This window comes from Dromiciops gliroides, chromosome 3 (genome assembly GCF_019393635.1).
Source record: "Dromiciops gliroides isolate mDroGli1 chromosome 3, mDroGli1.pri, whole genome shotgun sequence".
Lineage (NCBI taxonomy): Eukaryota > Metazoa > Chordata > Mammalia > Microbiotheria > Microbiotheriidae > Dromiciops > Dromiciops gliroides.
In genome coordinates, this window is record NC_057863.1 from 605709800 (window position 1) to 605728015 (window position 18216).

The 18216-nt window shown below is 50.5% G+C and overlaps 1 protein-coding gene across 3 annotated transcripts in view; it reads right to left on the reverse strand.

The window, feature by feature from the left end:
• Positions 1 to 11342, reverse strand: part of ZDHHC18 (zinc finger DHHC-type palmitoyltransferase 18) — a 37686-nt gene extending 26344 nt beyond the window's left edge. For 2 of the 3 annotated variants that reach the window (XM_043994962.1, XM_043994963.1), the window contains exons 1-2: positions 10862 to 11342; positions 5140 to 5300 (exon numbers count right to left, since the gene is read on the reverse strand). In XM_043994962.1, coding sequence (XP_043850897.1) covers positions 5140 to 5300; positions 10862 to 11163 — 463 coding nt within the window. In that variant the 5' untranslated portion in view covers positions 11164 to 11342. The remainder of the gene's footprint in view (positions 1 to 5139; positions 5301 to 10861) is intronic. The other variant, XM_043994964.1, reaches the window with a different exon arrangement.
• Positions 11343 to 18216: the final 6874 nt, after the last annotated feature.

The window sequence follows — 18216 nt, forward strand, 5'->3', positions numbered from 1 at the left end:
CCAGCTTGGGCCTTCCTCCCCTAGGCACTGGCTAGGTGGGTGGGGAGAGGGAGGAGGAAGACATTCAACAAGCCCTAATCCAACAGAAACCTGACTGCAGAACTTTCTGATAGCCAGATTTCCTACTTCATCAAATTTACCCCTCCAAAAAAGGAAGTGAATCTCTTCACACCCAACTGCCCCAGGCTCCTAAGGCCTGGGGGAGGATGAAAGAGGAGTATCATAGAAGAACTGTGGGTGTTACTGAGGTCAAAGAGTGAGAAAAATCAGAAGTCACATGGATCCTGTAGTAACGAGGTACCCAGGCAGTGGGGGAGGATGGGAGGCGGCCCTGTTCTGTGCACAAGGTCTAAGAGAAAGAGCAGCAGCCTTGAAAGCATGAGACCAGCCCTCAAGTCTTGAAGAGCTGCTTCTAGCCACATGACCTGGGGCACTCAAGGATCTCAGAATCAGACAGGACTTTGATTGTTATTTAGTTCAGCCTGTGTGTCAACTCACACACCTCTAATGAAAGGGAGCTCACAACCTCCTAAAACAACCCCATTCCACTTTGGATCATAGATTTGAAACTAGAAAGACTTTCTTAGAGACCATGAAACCATTTTACAGATGAGGAAAGCAAGGCACAGAGAGGCTGGGTGACTTAGCCAAGATCACCCAGCTAATAAGTCTCTGAGCTGGTATCTGAGCCCACGTCTTCCTGAGTCCCAGTTCTATGCACTACGCCATTGCTGCCTCTCCATTTCTGGACTGCTCGGATCACTGGGAAGGTGTTTCCTTTTATAGAGCCAAATTCAGCCTCTCCACTCATTGCTCTTGGCTCTGCCTTCTGAGGCCAGTCCTCCTACATGCTGTTGTCCCTATATGTCTCTCCATTCCCTCTGAACCTCAGCTTCTTCATCTGTAAAATGGGGTGCTGGGAAGAAAATGTTATAGGGGCCATGCTTGTGTGGTGATACCCCTGGGAGGCCTTCCCTGTTACATACAGCTTCCCAGCTTCCATTCAGAGAGCCACAAGCCTGTAAGAATCCGAAGCAGAAAGGAAAACAAACTTCTTCCTATTCATTCTGAAAATAATTTCACTGAATTCACTGATTGCCAATCACAGCCACACTAGGACTTTGAGCCTCGATCCCGTTTCTTAGGGACAGACAGGGCAGCTGCCACAGCCAGATGCTCAGGGCTGACACTCAAAGCCGGACCTGAACGAGCCCAAGGATCAGCAGCCTAGAGCCGAGTCATTTCCACCAGGCTCCCTGTGTTCTCTGGCCTCTTTGCTGCTCTTCATACTCAAGGGGGGATATGGCTTCACTTCCACAGGCACTGGCTCAAATGCCACCAAATGGGAAGCTGGAATCCAAAGGTCACAAACACTTGGGGGTCTGCACCAAGTTCATCTCCTGCTGCATAAACCAGGGAAGCCACACCTGGATCCAATCACAGACTCCCAGAAACTCATGTAACTCTAAGTGCTGGGAGGGCATTGGAACAGGGAGGGGCAGAGAGGGGATGGAGCTCAGAACATCAGCATGTGAAGAGATCTTGGAACACAGGACATCAGATGGTAAAGGAACCTCAGAACATAGAACATCAGAATGGGGAGGGATCAGAGAAACCACTCATTCACCATGAATTTATACTCGCCTACCGTGAATCCCACAGGCATGGGGGAAGGTGCTATGGATACATAGAAAAAGTGAGTCCAGGCCATTAGGGACTTGGGAATCCTTAGGTTAGACTCCCTGAGGTCCCTGAGCCTCTGGACATCTGAAGGAAGCTGGGAGAATTCTGAGTGGGTGAGGAAGAAGAGCATTCCAGGCATGGAGGACAGCAGAAAAATAAGAGGTATGATGCTGTGTACAGGTAAGAGAGAGTAGATGAGCTAGTCTGGCTAGGTAGCACAGTAGCTAGAGTGCTGAGCCTGGAGTAAGGAAGACATCTTTCTGAGTTCAAATCCTTCCTCAGACACTTGCTAGCTGTGTGACCCTGGGCAAGTCACTTCACCCTGTTTGCCTTAATCCACTGGAGAAGGGAATGGCAAACCACTTCCTATCTATGCCAAAAAAACCCTCCATGGGCAGCGTTGGCATGCTATGGTCCACGAGGAAGAGTCAGACACAACTGAACAACACGGGCTAGTCCAATCCCTTCACTTTGGAGGGGACCCAGCTGTGATCTGGTATAACGGATGTCATATGCTCAACTTGGAGTTATAAGAGCTGAATTCCAAACCCACCTCAGACATTTAACAGCTGTATGTTCCATGACAAATCATTTACATTTCTCTGACTCGGTTTTCTCATCAGTAAAGTGAGAATAACAACATTTGAAGCACTTACTTTCCCAGGCTGCTATGAAGGAAGTGCTTTGCAAACCTCAAATGGCTACCTAAAGGTTAGCTCTTATGATGGGGAAACCGAGGCTGAGAGGAAGTGACTGGCCTAACACCACACAGCTGATCACTAGCAAGCTCAGGCCCAAAGACTTTCCCTCTCATCCCTCAGGCTCACCAGTGCTTTCCCCTCTAACCGCCCAGTTACTCTGCAACCATGCACAGCCCTCAGTTGTCTCCCCCACCAGAACACATGAGCTCTGAGGTAGAGGACTGTTGTTGCCTTTCTCTTTATCTTCAAGCTTGGTATGGTGGCTGGCAAACAGTGAGCACTTAATAAATGCTTCTTGGTTGACCAATCCACCCTGGGTTCAGTGTTCTATTATTTCAATAACTTCCCCATCCCAAGACTCTGGCTTTCAGCTTTCCGTCCTATGAAAGTTTCCTGATATACATGTCGAATTCTACACAGTAAACTTTGCCACAGCTCCATTTCTGTTTGTTATACAGAGGGATTGACTGCCGTCATCAGACTGGAATGGTGATGTCTCAGCACAGGAAGGCACCTCAGCCCATCTAGCTCCCCTGCTACAGAGGCAGCAATCTCACAGGGCCGGGTGCCCAGGCCGCTGGGAATGGGGTGCTCACTGCCTGTGAACAGCTTGCTGTACTTCCCGACAGCTCTCTCTCATGAGAAGGCTGGTCTGATATCACAATGAACCCAAACTGACCTCTCAGGAAGCTCTCTCCACTGCTGCTAGTTGTGCCCCCTGCCCCACGCCAGCTCCCCAGGTATCCGGAGCCAGCTTCCATGTCCTTCTCCCCCTAAGCCTTTTCTTCTGGAATTTAAACCTCCCCAGTTGCTTCAACTTAAAGTCAATGACAAGGGCCCCGTCCCTCCCCAGCCTGGTCACCCTCTGCTCTAGACCCTGCAGCTTGTCAGGGGTCCTTCTAAAACGCAGTGCCCAGAACTGACATCTAGACTCACGTATGCCTAGAGTTATGCAGAAGAGGGCAGAATGATGGCCTCCCTCAGCATAGATGCTGGGCTTCTATTCTTTCCTGTGGTAGCCCAAAGGTCTGGACCTCAGGCTGCTGCCTCTTAGACTGCAATAGTGCCAGGTCCTCCTCCTAAGCATACCAAGGCTGGGGGGAAGGGGGCGGAGTTTGCCTCAGGTTGGTCTCCAGCCAGGATGTGTCGGCCAAGATTGCCAGATCCACCATCAGACAAAGCATGAGCCCATGGATCCTGTCACACACTGCATCAAAAGGTGAGGCCTTTTCTCAACCCTCCATCTGGAACCCCCTTTCCAAACATCACCTTGTACCACTCTCATATAATGCCCTCTAGAATGCAAGCTCCCAGGCAGGACCATTTATTCCCTTGGCCTAAGTTTCTTAGGCTGTCACATACATCAAAGTTCCTTATGGGCAAGGACCCCTGACTCTCCTAGCCCATCGTGTCACTGCCCACACTGCCTTGGAGAAGACCCTTCCCCCATCAGGTGCTCTGGCAGTGGCACCCACCACCCTCATGGCTAGAAGAGCAGCCTGTCTATGGAAACTGGGCTCCTGGCTCACATCTTCCTCTCACTGGCCTCAGGAGCCACAAATTCTTCTTTCTCAACAGCCCACAGAGAACACTTCCCCTGACCTCTCCAAAAAAGTTTTGGACCCTTTTAAAGGGAGGATGCTTCACACAGGGTCAAACCTTATGGCCACATTCTGCACCTCTGTCCACTCTTTAGTCTGAATGACCTAGAAGCCGCCTAAGACCTCAGTTGCTATAAGACATCTTGACTTCCAGGAGGAGTTACCTCTCCATCCCTCACATGAAGGCAGCTCAGAGACACTGGGAAAGCAATCCAAAGGAGGGCTGAGGGCCCCTTCCCCACCTGCTCAAACAGCCGGGGGCTTATCTCAGGGCTCACAGGAAGCTAAAGGATTCTGGGCCACTGGCCTTCAGTCTCCCCCTCAAACAGATCACTGACCATCCTCTTGGTGACTATCCTGGTTGAGGGTGGGGCAAGCTGCACAGACTACATTCCCTCAGCAGGCCCTGAGAGAGAACAAAGCCCAGCGTGGGTCTGAGGGGTAGGGCCTGCTGGAGAGATGGTATACCACAGTACATTATGGGAGGAAGGAAGCTGAGGGCAGGGGAGCAGACAATGACAACAAAAGGGAGGGGCTGGGATGGGCCTGGGCAGCCAGGGGGAAGGAAGAGCATGTTACGTTAGTTGTCCCCCTTCCTCCACCTAAGTCTGCAGTCCCTGCTGATGAACCAAATGGTTTCCTGTGTCGAGAAGCAGCAGGGTGCGCTAACCTTCACAGGCCACCAGGGCTCCTCAGAGGCAGCTGGCAGCTCACAAGTCCACTTCAAAGCCACTGTGATGGAGGAAGGAACCAAGCCCCTCCAGGAAGCCCCAGAGGTGACACTCAGCAGGAATGAGCCAGAGGAGGTCGAGACAGAGCCTGGGGAGTTTCAATGCCAGCAATGCCTTCTGACAGCCCAGGGAAATGGCACAACGGCTTAGGTGGAAAGGAGACATCCACAGTACAAAGTATATGCAGGGAGGGCCAGGCAGAGACTGGCCCTCTGGGTTTCCCGATCCCCACTGGTATCATTAACATTAATTGTCTCCATCCACAGAACACTTTAGGGTTCCCATGTCTTCTTCTAGAGTGATGCCCACCTGCTGCCTTGGATCAGGCACTAAGTCAGCCCCCATCCCCCCATCCCCCAGCCAAGGACATCTGGCCTGGCATGGGGCGGCTCAGACTGGGACTCAGAGGAAGGCAGGCCTCACCAATCTGTTTCTCCAGGGCGGCTGCCTCGTTGGGAGTAGCTCGGGGAAGAATCCCAGGATCAGTGAAGCTCGTCTGCAGCAGGCAGCTCATGACGAAGAAGAAGAGCATGCTCCCAATGATGGGGATGGCCAGGGTCAGGTGGCGGGCCAGAAAAGGACAGCTACGAGAGACAGAGAGATTGGTCAGATGGCCCCCCTCAGCAGCTAGATGGCCAGAGACGTCATCCTGACCTCTGAAGAGGCTGGGCTACTAAAGGACTTCACAGCCCAAACTGAGAGGCGCTTAACGGCCTGTCCAAGAGACTCGGGGATCTCAGATTTCAGAGGTCATCGAATCTCCATCTCGCAGGTGCTCAGATGAAGAGGCCCAGAAATGGGCTCAGAACCCTGAGGGTTCTTCATCCTTTTTAGCACTGCCAGTTCAGCCACTGTCGAGTTGGGCCCAGGGCCTGTCCTTCAGCCAAGGACATCCCAGAAGAAGTACCTGGGATTTAAAGCTAATCATACTGGCATAGAGAGCTTGGACTACTTAACAACCTTCTGCTCCCAATTCCTCTCCCCTCCATCCTTCATCCTGCTGCTAGAATAATCTTCCTGACACATAGATCTTGACACATGATTCTTATGCTACAAATTCTTCAATGGCTCCCTACTGCCTATGATGGAATTGCCTATGCTGGATGGACTGCTGGGCCTGGAATCAGGAGGACCCGAATTCAAATCCTACTTGGCTGTATGACCCTGAACAAGTCGAATAATCTCTCAGCCTCAGTTTCCTCATCTGTAAAATGGGGATAGTAATAGCCTTTCTCTGCCCTGGTTGTTGTGAGGTTCAAAGAAGAGAATGTGTAAAGCACTTTACAAACCTAAAGTGCTACTAAAATCTGAGCCATGAATATAATTCAAACGGCAAGGTATGGCATGCAAGGCTCTCTATGATCTAACTGTGCCCTAACTTTCCAGCTTTGTCTAGATGGATTCCTCCCATGCCCTTCCTCCATGTCTCTCACTTAGCTGTCTTTGGGGCTTTGCTCACCTTCTGGCCTCTGCCTGAAACATCTTCATTCCTTCTCTTCAACTGTTCCCTTGCTACCCACCTCAAAGGCTGCCTGCTCCAAGAAGCTTTCTCAGATCTAAGTCAGTGATGGTCTTTCACCTCTGGCTTCATACTGCACTCTTAAAACCTCTAGCGCACTGCTGTCAAAGAGCCACTTCATGAGGGACCACCCCTCTGGACAAAACTTTTTCCTATTTCCTTATCTTTGATTTTATTAGTTTCACCTTTGTTGTTTAATTAATTCCCAAGTAATAAAATCTGGTCCTTTTGTGAATTAAAGTTTAAAGGCTCCTTTCTTATTGGCCTGGGAGAAGTATCTAAAAAGGGCACTTCAGAGGGAAGGATGAACCTAAAAGGTCCCTCGTATTTCCAGACCCCAATATTCTGGTGAGTCACCCAATTAATGCTCCGTATATAAAATTTCGGCCCTCACACTGCAGAGATGTAAAGTTGTGTAAAGCGGTCTATATTTGTGTCCTGATCCTGCACAAGACTCTTAGTTCCATGAAGACAGGGTCTTTATCAAAGCTAAACTTTGCCTTTCTTCCACAGCTGAGAACATAGGAAGGCTTTGCCCAGAAAAGAACACATGTACATGTTGTGTCTCTCAGTAAACTCTATTGAAAGGGTCCAGTCATTTCTGCAGAGCACCCAAAGTCTCAAAACTGTGCACAGACCATTTGAGCCAGCAATATTACTAGGTTATACCCCCAGGAAAGCACAGAAAAAGTAAAAGGACCCACACATACCAACATATTTACAGCAGTTCTTTTTCTGGTGGGAGATATTTGGACATTGAGGGGATTCCCATCAAATGGGGAATAGCTGAACAAGTTGTGTGTATCTGATTGTGATGGAATACTGTGGTACTATAAGAAATGACTAGCAGGATGGTTGCTGAAAAACCTGGGAAGACTTACATAAACTGATGCAAAGTAAAGTGAGCAGAACCGGAAGAACACTGTAAATAGTTAATAGCTATATTGTAACAATAATCAACTGTAAAAGACTTAGCTATTCTGATCAATATCATAATCTGCAACAATTCCAAAGGACTCATGATATAAAATGTTATCCACCTCAGAGGGAGAACTGATGAACTCTGAGTACAGAGTGAAGTACATTATTTTTTACTTTGGAAATATGATTTGCACAACTTCCTATGTATTATGGGCATCATATTTCTTGTCTCCTCAATGGGTAAAGGAGAAGGTAAGGGGAGGGAGAGAATTTGGGACTGAAAATAAAAACCTAAAACAAACTAAATAAATATGCCCTAAAGGGTATGAGAGCGCCAAATAAATAAAGAGATGTATGAATCCAGTGGCAGGAAGCACTGCAGCTCACTCTCTGGGCATATCCCCTAAGGTACTCAGAACGATGATGGCATTGCTTGCCCTGAGGGCCCGGTTTCCAGGGACAAGTCACCTGAGCATGTCAGAATCTATTCTATGAGCTCACTGGGGCCTGTTTTCGATGGGAGAAGTACAATCCCTTCCATCCGGCAGCCTTCAGGCATTGGTGTCACTTGCAAGAAGCAGGTATTACTGGACCTTCTCCTTCTCCAGAGGATCAATTTACACACAACCAGCTATCTTGGGGGACCAAAGAAGCTTCAAAGCTGGGAACAATCATCTATTTATGGAACCACAGGCGGAGAGCTAGAGGCGACCTCAGAGGTCATCAAATCCAAATAGCTCGTTTTTACAAATGAGGAAACAGAGGCCTAGAGAACAGAAATGGCTTGGCTAAGATCATACAGGTAGTAAAGGGCAGAATTAGGATTTGAACCCAGGTCCTCCAGTTCCCAAATTCAGCTGTCCAACCACCTCTTTTTACAGTGGAAGTATCCTGCCTAAGATCACACAAGGTGTTCATGGCACAGGCGAGACTGAAAGCCAGGTCCCCCAAGTCTGAGTTATATTCTCTTTCCCTGTGACAATGGTGTTACAGGGAAGATCATCCACCAGTGGGGTGTCACAGGCTGTTGACAATAACGATATGCTCACAACTACCTTCAAGGATCACAGGAGATGACAATTCTTTGAGTGTGCCCTTGTTCTCACCACTGGTACTAATTACCCACATCTTTCTACAATACCAACCACCTCTGCTGCCCCACCAAGTCTTGGTCCAGTCTCACCAGTCCTCAAACTCCCAAAGCAAACTTTCACCTCTCAGGAAGCAAAGAAAACCAAACCCCACCAGTTTAGCCATAAGCTTTTTATATCCAAAGTTCTCGGTCTTATTCTGTTTCAGACAAATTAGGCATCAAATAATGATGCTCACCAGCCCAAGGGAATTCCCTGTCTAAACTGCCTGACCTAAATTCTATATTCCAGAGCCATGGGACTCAGCCACACCCAGGACCACCGTCGAGAGCCTATGCTCCAGAGCCGTCTCAAAGAGATCTGAGAGAGCACTTGGTCTCCTTTCTCCTCCTCACTTGGGTACGAATGGGGTGGGTGGTCCTACCTGAAGGCACCTTTAAATTCAGTTCCCAACCTGCTTCAAAGAGAGCTGAAAAAGAAACAGCCTGGTCTCCCACCTTCCTTCTGCAGCCACTGAAAGTGGGCATGTTGCGGGGGAAAAACCGAAATTGTTATGAAATAGATCTGTGGATCCCACGGAGAGCAGGCACACAGCTCTCTTCACATTCTCTTCTCACAACACAACCCGTGTACCCTTTATCTTGCCCTGGCCTAGGAGGGAACAGGAACAGGGGGAACAGGGAAGGCAAACTAGTTCATGTTAAGGGATAAAGAAAAAGGTAACTTCTCTCTCACCTTTGCCCCAAATGGTATTTGGAGCTGGCTAACAAATGGTGCTGTAGGACATAAAGGGAGAGTAAACTGGGGAATGTTGTGCCACAGGTAGAAACAAGGATGGAGTGACTGATGAGCTCTTCCTAGATCTTGGAAATTATCTCAAAGGGAGGGGAGGAAGAAGGGAGAGGAAAAAAAAGGGCAGAAAAAGGTAGGGCTGCTCCAGGTAGGAGGCTATACAGAAAAATGTTCCCTGTGTCATGTACTCTGACACTTTGGAATGATTTTACCCTTAGTTTCCCTATCTGCAAAATGGAAAGACTGGATTAATACCTAGATCACCCCTATTCCCGCAAGGACATGGGGAGGTAAAAAAAAAATTCCTGGGGACCAACAAGAGCAGCCACATGAAAGTACTGTGGGTTCTTTCCCAAGAAGATAAAAAGAAATTATCATTATTACTAAATCAGGGTGATCTATAGATGTTTCATGAGATAGGAGAATTCGGCCTGGGGAAATCAGAAAGGAGGTAAAAGAACAGAGATGGGAGACTGGGGAAGACTGGGAACCAGGGGAAAGGGTGATCATGGCTTAGGAAATTCCAGAAGACAAGAGAGAGGGCCAAGGAAGCCCAAGAGGACTGAAGTAAGACCAGGAGGAATATGGGGTGTCTGAGAGGGATCAGAGGAGGGACCCAGGGATGACAATGGTGTGCTGGTGAATAGGAATAGAAAGAGAATGAATCCCCAGGGAAGAAAAGGATGGAGGATAATGGGGGTAGAAATGACTGAAGGGGAGCTAAGTTTAATCAGAGGTTAGAGGTAATTGAGGGGGCCAGAGGGATTAGAAAGTGCATGACTAAAGTAGAAGAGGGAAATGAGATGAATGGAGATGACAGGAGTAGGAGGCACCTGGGCTGGAAATGACCAAGAGAGTTGAAGGAGATGGGGTTAAAAACCACAGATACTGAGAGCTGGATGTCATTTCAGAGGGCATCTATATAGGTATCCCATTTACAGCCTCCCCAAGAAGTGCTCATGGAGACTTTTCTAGAGGCCAGCCTCCAATGAGGGGCAGGAACCCACTGTCTCCTGAGGTGGCTCACTACTTTACTGGAAAGCATTGATCATTGAGAGGCCCAAGAGGAGGCCAGCAGGAAGAGAATGGGAACTGAGATGGCCAAAGGAACCGGAGGAGACTGGGGGAGGAGTAGGAGAGATGATTCAAAGGGGCCTGTTGGGACAGGGTCGGGCAGAAATGACCCAACTGGGTACAAAGGAGATTGGACCAAGGAGAGATGATCCTGGAGATGGACAGAAGGAGAAGGGATAGGAGAAAATGACTCAAACTGGACAGGAGACACAGAGATGGGAAGAGATTGTCCAAGGGGGCCAGATAGGGCAGAAATGGAAGATGACCCAAGGGAGTCAGAGGATGTTGAGATAAAGAGATAAATCGAAGGAGCCAGAAGGAAAAGGGATGGGTGGAGATGACCTGAGCAGTCCAAAGAAGACAGAAATGAAGGATGACTCTAGGGAGTACAAATGCGAGATGGCCCAAAGGGGCCACAGGGGCAGAGAAGGAAGTAAATGACCCAAAGGGCAGAGTGAGCACGAGGATGGGTAGAGATGATGGGGGTTGGGGAACGGCAGATGGGGTAGGGATGGAAGAAGATGACCCACGGGGGGCAGAGCCGTGGAGATGGGCAGAGATGACCCAAGGAGACAGAGGGAGCAGGGATGGGTGGAGTTGACCAAGGGGAACAGAGGACGTGCAGGATGACGGCGCCCCAGGGGGCTGAGGAGGGAAGCGATGGAGATGACGGCATTGGCCACAGGAGACAAGGGGATGGGGGTGGCCCGGCGCGCGGGGGCTGGGGCTGCGCCCCCTACTCACTCACTCGAAGATGAAGAAGAGCGTCGTGGTGGTGACGATGAGCACGACGGTGAGCGCGAAGACGCTGCCGTGCCCGGCCAACATGAGGCGGCCGCCGCAGTAGAAGCGGTTGCGGCCCGGGAACACCTCCCATTTGCGACAGGGCCGGACGGCGGTGGCAGATAAGGAGGAGGCGGCGGTGGGGCCCGGGTCCGAGCTCAGCCTGCGGGGCGACGGGGGCGGCCCGGAGCCGGAGTGGGGGGCGCTGGGCGGCGGCGGCGGCGGGGCGGCCCCGGGGCGGATCTGCTGGTACTCGCACTCCTTCATGCGGCCGCGGCCTGGGCTTCGCCTCCGTCCCCCCGACGCCCTGCGGGTCGAGCCGGGCGGACGAGCGGACGGACACGGCGGCCGGGCCGGGACCAGCGGCGGCGGCGGCGCACACAGCGCTCGCTCGGAGGCTCGGCAGCTTCTCTGGGTCCGCTCCGCCCCCTCGGCGGCCGCAGCTGCCGCTGCCACTGCCGCCGCCGCCGCCCGGCCGGCCTCCCGCCGCAGCGCCCCCTCAGTCCGGGCCCGGCATGGCGCCCTGCGCCTGCGACGCCGAGGCCCCGCCCCGCCCTACTGAGGCCCGCTCCTCCGGGGCCGACCACGCCCCCAGCCTCCGCCCCCGCTCTGCCCCTAACCCAGAACCAGCGGTCCGGCCACCCGCCCCCGCCTCAGCGCTAGCCCCGCCCCCAACCCTATCCTAGCTTCGGCCTCCATGCTCTCCAGGCGCGGGACCCGCCCCCAACCCAGACCCTGCTCAGCCTGGTTTCTAACCCAGACTCAGCTCTAGCCTCCTCCCACCCCACGCCGGCCATGCTCCAAACCAGCTCCAACACTAGACCCCTTCTCCAATGCAGCTCCAGCTTCAGATCCCACCCCCAACCCGGTCACCCTCTGCCTTTTCGTGGTGCTGCCCCCGTCCCCAACCCAGACCCAGCTTTAGCCTCCATTTCCCCGCTTTCCTCCAGCCCCCCCAGCCCTAACATCAGACCCCGCCTCCAAGCCAGCCTCCGCGCAGGTCCCACCCCCACTCCTCCAACCCAGTCCCAACTTCAGACCCCACTCTCTCCCGACACTTAGCCTAACCCCCAGCACCGGACACCACCCCTAACCCAGACCCCGGGCACCAGACGACTCCCTCAGCCTTCGCTAGGTTCTATCCCGCCTCTAACCTAGACCTAATTCAGTCTCCACCCCTTCCCAACACGGGCCACGCCCCCCAACCCAGATCCAGCTTTTGCCCGGGCCGGAGCTTTGCCCGTACCCAACTCTAGACTCCGCCCCCTCCCGGATTTGGCCCCGCCTCCAAAGCGGCTCGGGCCACCGCCCGGACCTGGCCCCGCCCCAGCATTAGCTCCAGCTCCCTTCTACTTCCATCCGTGTACCTCCTACCCCACCCCCCACGTTGGTGCGCTCCTGTCCCCAGCCTCACCCCAGTCCAGCGCCAGCCGGGCCCCAACTCCGCCCTCAAACCCGCCCCTAGATCCAGCCCTTGCTCAGCGAACCTGGTCCCAAGCTAACCTGTAGCCCTCATCCTGCTGCCCATCCTCGTCTCTGCCCCGGGCTTCCACCCCCTCCACCACCCCCCCAATCCCGAAGTTGAGGCCCACTGCTCAGCCACACTTCGGGGTGTCCCCTCAAGTTCCCAGCCCTCATATCCCACCTCCCTGAACCAAGCAAAAGCTCAGACCCCCAAAGGACAGTTTCTAGCCCAAGGCCCCCCAGTGCCTAATTAATACCGTCCCCGGTGTCGTCACATCCCCCCTGGGCTCCCCTGCAATGCTCTGTAACCGTCCTGTAGATTCGGACTCCTTCGGTTCTCCCGCTGAGGCCCCCCCACCCATCCCACCCCCAGCCAGGCCTCTTCCACCTCCCTACCCCACCCCCGCACCCCCCTCCGCCTTCCACCTCTGATTCCTCCTCCATGCTGCTCTCTGGAGCCCACATTTCCCTCTCCTCCGCCCTTGCAAGCTCGAGGTGGCCCCTTTCGACTTTTCCCCTCCTTCACACAGAGGGTGGAAATATGCTGACCCTTTGGCTTTATCCCGGATCGTCTTTATCTAGTTCAAGTACCACCGTCATTAAGGCTCCCCTAGTTTCAACCGTAGTTAATAGCCTCTCCCTACTGAATTTACCTTGTATTACGCATATATCTGTACGGTTCCCCCCCCACACACACACACACACGCACACATACACACACAACCCCATACCTGTAGAATGAGGGCTTTTTGTTTTTGCAGACCCAGTAGGTGGCATGGTGCCCTGCATTAGGTGCCTGATAAATGTCCTTGATCTGAGGTTTCATCTCATACACATAGATTGGCAAAGTTTACAGAAGATTAAAATGGTAAACGTTGGAGAAGCTCTGTGAAAACAGGCACACATCCATGCACTTTTGTGGGGGCTGCAAATTGCTCCAACAGTTCTGGAAAACATTTGGAAATATAACAGAAAAGTGGCCAAGCTGCATATATCCTTTGACCCAGCGATACCACTACTTGGCAGGTATCCCTAAGAAGAGAGAAAAAAAAAAGGGAAAGGTCACATACGGAGCAACATTTATAACTGTAGCTTTTGTAATGGCAAAGAATCAGAAGGAAAGTGCGTATGTAACTAATTGCAGAATGGTTCAACAAAATAAAGTTCATTCAGAGAATATTAATAATAATCATAATAGTTAATTACATAGCACTTGAAAGTCTACAAATCACTTTCCATATTTATCTCATTTGATCCTCGGACAACCCAAAGACGCAGGTGCTAATATTATCCTCATTTTACAGATGAGGAAACTGAGGCAAACAGAGGTTAAGTGACTTGCCCGGGGTCACATAGCTAGTGTCTGAAATGACCAAGCATGCATTGGGAGGACATATGAATTGATACAAATTGAAATTAAGTGAAACCAGTAGAACAATGTACCTCAACACCATAAAACTACAAAGAAAAACATCATTGAAAAACTCTGGGATGCTAATCAATGCAGTGTCTGACCTTTTTAGAGGATTGCCTCTTTTAGAGAGTTGGCAGACCTCAGGTGTGAAAAGTTATATGTTGTCAGATATAACCAGCATGTTGATTTATTTTGCTTAATTGTACTTTGTTATAAAGGAGTGTATGTGTGTGTATACGTACGTGTGCACAGACATGTGTGTGCATACATGGAAATCACTAGGGAAGTGACAGTGATATAAAAAATATCAATAGAACAAATGTTTGTTTGAATTGTGTCTACCTACAAAGGGAGGCCAGATGACTCTTTGTTGAGTAGATCCCTCTCAGGGAGCATGCTCCGTGAGATCCCTTCCAACTCTGAGAATCTCAGAAATAGAACAAGGCCACCAGCTCGATAGTTTTTCCTGTGCCCTCCCCGGGAAGCATGGGATGGCCTTTTATGAGAGCACAGCTCACAGGAGACCCGGTGGAATTCAGTGTGCTAGATCCTGTGGGGCACGTCTGTTCCAGGAGGGCAGTGTTCTGGAATTCCAATCTGTCTTCCCCACTGTCCTCTCCAGCAGTAAAAAGAGTGCTGGCTTCCAAGTCAGAGGACCTGAGTTCAAACACAGGCTCTCACCGCGTGACTTTTTGCAAGTCACTTCCTTCTCTGTATCTGAGTTTGCTCCTTTGTAAAATAGCAGGTGGGTGGATCAGATGATCTCTAAAACATCCTTCATTTATTAATCCTGCCGGCCTCCTTCACCCTTACTTAGTGTCCAGGTCACAGTTGGGGATACTGATCAGAGCAGGTCTAAGAGACAGATAAGGAAGAGGGGTGTGTGTGTGTGTGTGTGTGTGTGTGTGTGTGTGTGTGTGTGTGTGTGTGTATGTGTGACAGAGAGAGAATTAATGAAGAAGGATGTACATCTCGAAAGAAACACTAAGAAACACTAAACATCTCTTCCCATAATCCACCCCCTCCCCATAAGGAAACAAACAAACAAAAAACGTCTCCCTCTCCGGGTATAAGGAGAGTGGATCCTGCTCCAGCAGAGGCCCAGAAGGAAATGACTGGTCTCTGCAACAGCTGAAGCCCAACCCAGCTGGGGCATTGTTAGGCTTTAGGGTAAACAGGCTGCTTCCTGTCTTGGGGCCCTTCGAGAAACTTTCCAAACCTATTAAAGATGGCTGTGGGATGGTAAAAAAGGACAGCTGCCGGCCATAAACCCAGCTCATCCCAGGGCCCCTCCAAGGTCAGAGACAATCAAGTGCCCCTTCCCAGCCCACCCGAGGGAAGGGGGCTGTGCTTAGCCAGGGTTATCAGTTATCTGCACTGCCTTTTTCTGTCCCAAACAGAAGACCTAGAGTAGACCCAGCCTCGGAGCTGCTGTTTGAGAAGGGAGGATTTCTCAGGCAATGAGGCAGAGACTAAGGGGAGGAGGGTGCGGAGGGAGGAATGAAAATCCTTCTGCGTTAGCTAGGACAACGGGAGAGGCCTCTCTCCTGGGAAGGCACTCCTCTCATCCTGTGTGGTCCCAGTGAGGGCTCAGTGAGTGAGGGCCCCTGCCACAGTGGGAGGTAAAGTGTGTGTGGGGGGGAGGGGTTAAAAGGCTTCCTGAGCAAAGATTTCTTCACTCTTATGAGAGCTGGAGTCAGGGAGAACCAGCTGTTGGGGAGGAGAGTGAAGGGTCCCTGCCAACTGGAGAGACACTAGGGCAAGGGTGATCGTGCTGTGCCAAGGAGGGCACTCAGGCATCTTGGCAGGAGGCAAAGGGCTGCCCCCATCTGTGTGTACATTTTTCTCAAGCATTTGACTCCAAACCAAATTCTCTCGGTAGGGCTAATGTTAGGGAGATGGATGGGAAGTGCTCCCTGGCCACGCTGACCAGGAGCTCTGGGAGAAAGGGCGCTGGGGCTCAGCCAGGAGCTTCCCTGGGCTCATGGGCTCTTCTGGAGCAGGTCAGAATTTTCATTCTTAGGGGAACGCTTGGCTGGCTCCCAAATGGGGCAAAGCAACTCGTTAAAAAAAAGAAAAATCAATGTCCATCCTCACGGTTCAATGATGATAGCTCACATTCATGCAGTGCCTGAGAGCTTACAAAGGGTTTAGGAGACACTGAGAGGTGGGTGCTGGGAAAATGTGCATCCTCCTTTTACAGATGAGGAAACTATGACAGAGAGAAGTGAGCTACCCAGGGTCACATGGCTGGGAAATGGGGAGGGGAGAGTATTAGAGCCTCATCTTCTGGGCTCCCGTCCACCACTGCCTCTCATTGCTTTGGGGAAAAGGACTGCTGGAGGAAGAGGGAACAATTTAATTCAGCTTCATAGATAAATACAAAAGATTTGCCCAACATCTGGTTTTGCCCTCTATGCTCCCCTCACACAGGTGCTAGGAAGAACCACCAACTGGGGATATTATTATTATTATTTTTTTTTTAGTGAGGCAATTGGGGTTAAGTGACTTGCCCAGGGTCACACAGCTAGTAAGTGTTAAGTGTCTGAGGCTGGATTTGAACTCAGGTCCTCCTGACTCCAGGGCCGGTGCTCTATCCTGGGGATATTATTTTTGCCAGCTCCAGGCTCCAATATTTATTTAGAGGAAAATAAAAAACCCACAACTACTCATTAGAGCTGGGAGAAGGCAGGCAGGCTGTGGGAAGGGTCTTACAATTTCAAAGGTGTGGGAATGGCACTTTTTTTCTCCTTAAAGCCACAGGGCCCTTCCCTTAAATCATACTTCTTTACCTTGACTATGTCATGGGGCCCCTTCTTAGAATAATGTTATTAATTGCATAGGATTCCAATTATGTTGAAATAAAGATGTGATTTTGTTCCTATCCAAGTTCACAGACCGCTTCCTAAAAACCTATCCACAGACCCCCTGCCTAAAATGAACAGAATGGGGAGGATACCACAGGTCAAGGCAGGAAAGGAAGCCCTAGAACAACAGACCACAGAGAGGCCTAGGCACTGGAAAGGACCTCAGAAGTCCATCAGTCCAACCCTATCACTTTTCAGATGAGTTCACAGAGGGTCGGAAAGGTTGAAGTGATTCAGAGATTTAAGTGACTTGTCCAAGGCCGCAGAGACATTATGTCAGTAGCGGGGCTGAAATTTTAGCCCAGGTCCCTGGGCCCCTAAGCTGAAAGGCACTTCTGGCCATTGACAAGAGGCAGCAGCCTGGTGTAATGGGTAAAACACTGGATTGGGTATTAGGAGGCAGGTTCAAATCCCTCTTCAGAGGCTTTCTCTGTTCTGGAACCATGGCTAAGTCACAATTTCTTTCCTCATTTGCAAAATATGGGTAATCATACTTCCCCCTACCTACCTCTGCTAGGTGGCGCAGTGGATAGAGTACTGGGCCTGGGGATGGGAAGGCTCATCTTCCTGAGTTCAAATTCAGCCTCAGACACTTAGCTGTATGACCCTGGCCAAATCACTTAACCCTGTCTGCCTCAGTTTCCTCATCTGTAAAATAAGTTGGAGAGGGAAATGGCCAACTGCTCCAGTATCTTTGTCAAGAAAACCCCAAAAAGTGTCACAAAGAGTGAGACACAACTGAAAAAACAACTAAACCACCACTTACCTCATAGGGCTTCAGAGAAGTTAATCTGAGTCATAACTAATGATAATAATTAGCGTTTGTATGGCTCTAGAAGGTTTGCATTCTCATTTGATTCTCAGGACCACTAGATTAAGTAACTTGCTTAGGGTCACAGAGGCAAAATCTGAACTCAGGTTTTCCTGACTGTTAAGACTGGCACTCTACCCACTGTTGAGACTAGTTGTTTTAGGGATGAGGTGGGTAGAGCCTGGGAGGTAGAATGATTTACCCAGGGTCAGAGAAACGAAAAGCCATAGAAGTGGGGCTGATTTCCAGGTTTTCTCGCTGCTGCTGTCTGGGGAGCACTTTTCCCATGAGGCTATGATGCCTCTTCTAAAGTAGAGAACCAATGAATTACAACGTCAATCGATTTATTTTTATTTCGTAACTTTTATTGATGCCCTTCCCTATCCAGCAAGCAGTTCCTTATACCAAAGAATACAAAAAAGAATGAGGAAAAAAACAACAGTTCCGCAATACTCTATCAACTGAGTCGGATGCTAAGGGTGGTCTTCCACACCTCTATTCCCCCACCTTAGTGAAGAAGAGGAAGACGTATATTTTAGCAACTCTTTTCTGGGACTAAGCTTCAACAAGAATTTATTACTGTAAGGATAGAAAGACAAAATGGAAAAAAAAAAAAGAGGCCCCTGCCCTTAAGGAGATTGTGGAGTCTATTGGGGGTGGTACTTGAGTGCACTTTGAATACAGCTAGGGATGCCCAGAAGTAGGCAGATGCCTGCAGAGGAGAGATGGTGTTTATGGAGGGGAGACAAGTCTCTACAAAGGTG